Here is a 1,827-nt window from a genome sequence, read left to right on the forward strand (position 1 = left end):
ATATATATATATATATAAAGAAGAGGTGACTAAAATCGGCGCTACACTTCTGTTTTTTTTTCTTCTTTAATCTGCGTGCGCCTCCGTGCGTGTGTGCGTGGTCTTCAAGGGTTGTACCGTTTCTTGTTGTTCGTCATTTGTTTGTTTCGTCGGGGCACCACAAACGCCAAACAGAACGAAACAACACACGTAGTTGGGAGGTAAACGACGCAAAATGCAGTTTCAACAGCAGCCGCAGTACGGCCAGGAAGAGGTGGATGCGAGACCGCAGGACACCGCCGCCGAGGCCCAGCATGGCGAGCCACGATCGTGCGAGGGGGATTTCTCAGGGGCGCAGGAGTCGCGCGTGTTGCGTCTTCACGGGCTGCCGTACTCCGTGCAGGAGGAGACCATTCGCGCCTTTTTCGCAGACTTCGAACTGGCCGATGAGGATGCCGTCTTGCACTTCACAGATGGGTTGCACCGTGGCACCGGCTTTGTCCGCCTGAAGAAAGCCGAGGACATGGAGGAGGCCATCAGGCGGCTCCACCGCCACCACATTGACTCCAACCGCTACGTAGAGCTCACCGCCTCGAGCGAGGAGGAGCGCCAGCGGACACTGGAACAGCAAGAGCAGGGGTGCAAGACGCAAGTCCTGCGGCTTCGGGGACTGCCGTTTACCTCCACAGAGGAAGACGTGAGGGAGTTTATCAAGTCCGTCCCTGGTGTCACACGCGTGGATATCTGCCGAGACTTGGAAGGCCGCAACACGGGGGATGCGTTTATTCAGCTTTCTACTGAAGAAGATGTTGAGGTGGCAAAGCAGCTTCACAATAAAACAATGGGTTCACGCTATATCGAGGTATTGCCATCCACAATGTATGATCGCGATGCCATTATGCGAGCTGCCAGTCTGCGCGCACGCCGTGATCGTCGTGGACAACGTGCTGGTGAAGGCCCTCAGATGGGGTCCCGCAACCATGGCAATGGCGCTGCTCCTGGTGCAATGCAAATGTTGACACCGAACTTTTTTGACCCATTTCTTGCTGCATACATGGGATACATGCCCCAGATGACCTTTGGGAATGAGTTGCAGCAAAACCCGTACGACCGTAGTGGTATGGCCCAAGGCGCACCGTACGGGGTCGCCGGTGGCCCACAGCCGCTCTTCCCGATGTTTCCCGGCCAGGCACCGATGATGGCGCCGCGTGCGCCGAGCAACCACGTAGTTCGCATCCGCGGTGTGCCGTATTCGGCGACGGAGGAGTCCATAGCTGAGTTCTTCGCGGGGGTGAAGATCCCGCCTCAGGGGGTTCACATGGTGTACAACGAGCAAAACCGGCCCACTGGAGAGGCGTTTGTGGAACTGGAGAATGACTCCGATGTGGTGGCGGCGCTGGAGCGAAACGGAGGCGCCATGGGGAACCGCTACATTGAGGTCTTTCAGAGTAGCGTGGCGGCAATGCAGCGGCTAGGGAGCCCACTCGCGGGGATGAACATGATGCAGTATCCCATGCCGGGGCTGGGCATCATGCCTCAGTCGTACTGCTGATGTAGGTGACAAGCCAGGATATGCCCATCCCGGTTGGCGAGAGCAGCGAAGTGAAACCCGCGCGGCCACAAGTACACACAAAAGCCATAATCAGGGGGGAAGCATCCGTCCGCGCAGGCAGCGTGACTACGTATATATATATATATATATCTAAAGAAGACGGGGGGTCAAACAAGAATAAATGCAGGCCCACCCAAAATCAAGCAGCAGAGTAAAAGAAAAAAAAAAAAAGAACGGGGCCCGAGCGACACACGGCGGACCGAGGAAGAGTGGGATAACGAAGGAAGCAAGCGACA

General features: G+C 56.2%; 1 protein-coding gene across 1 annotated transcript, besides 2 other annotated features; it reads left to right on the top strand.

Annotated features, from left to right (window-relative positions):
• Nucleotides 1-17: a microsatellite.
• A 197-nt stretch (nt 18-214) lies between these two features.
• Nucleotides 215-1,531, top strand: Tco025E_09430 (putative heterogeneous nuclear ribonucleoprotein H/F; the record flags this gene model as incomplete). Its single annotated transcript, XM_029376249.1, has 1 exon — nt 215-1,531. The coding sequence occupies one exon, from the start codon at nt 215-217 to the stop codon at nt 1,529-1,531; it is 1,317 nt and encodes a 438-aa protein (XP_029223835.1).
• A 131-nt stretch (nt 1,532-1,662) lies between these two features.
• Nucleotides 1,663-1,684: a microsatellite.
• The last annotated feature ends 143 nt before the right edge of the window (nt 1,685-1,827 follow it).

Source organism: Trypanosoma conorhini (assembly GCF_003719485.1).
Source record: "Trypanosoma conorhini strain 025E chromosome Unknown Tco_14.4_contig_01111, whole genome shotgun sequence".
NCBI lineage: Eukaryota > Euglenozoa > Kinetoplastea > Trypanosomatida > Trypanosomatidae > Trypanosoma > Trypanosoma conorhini.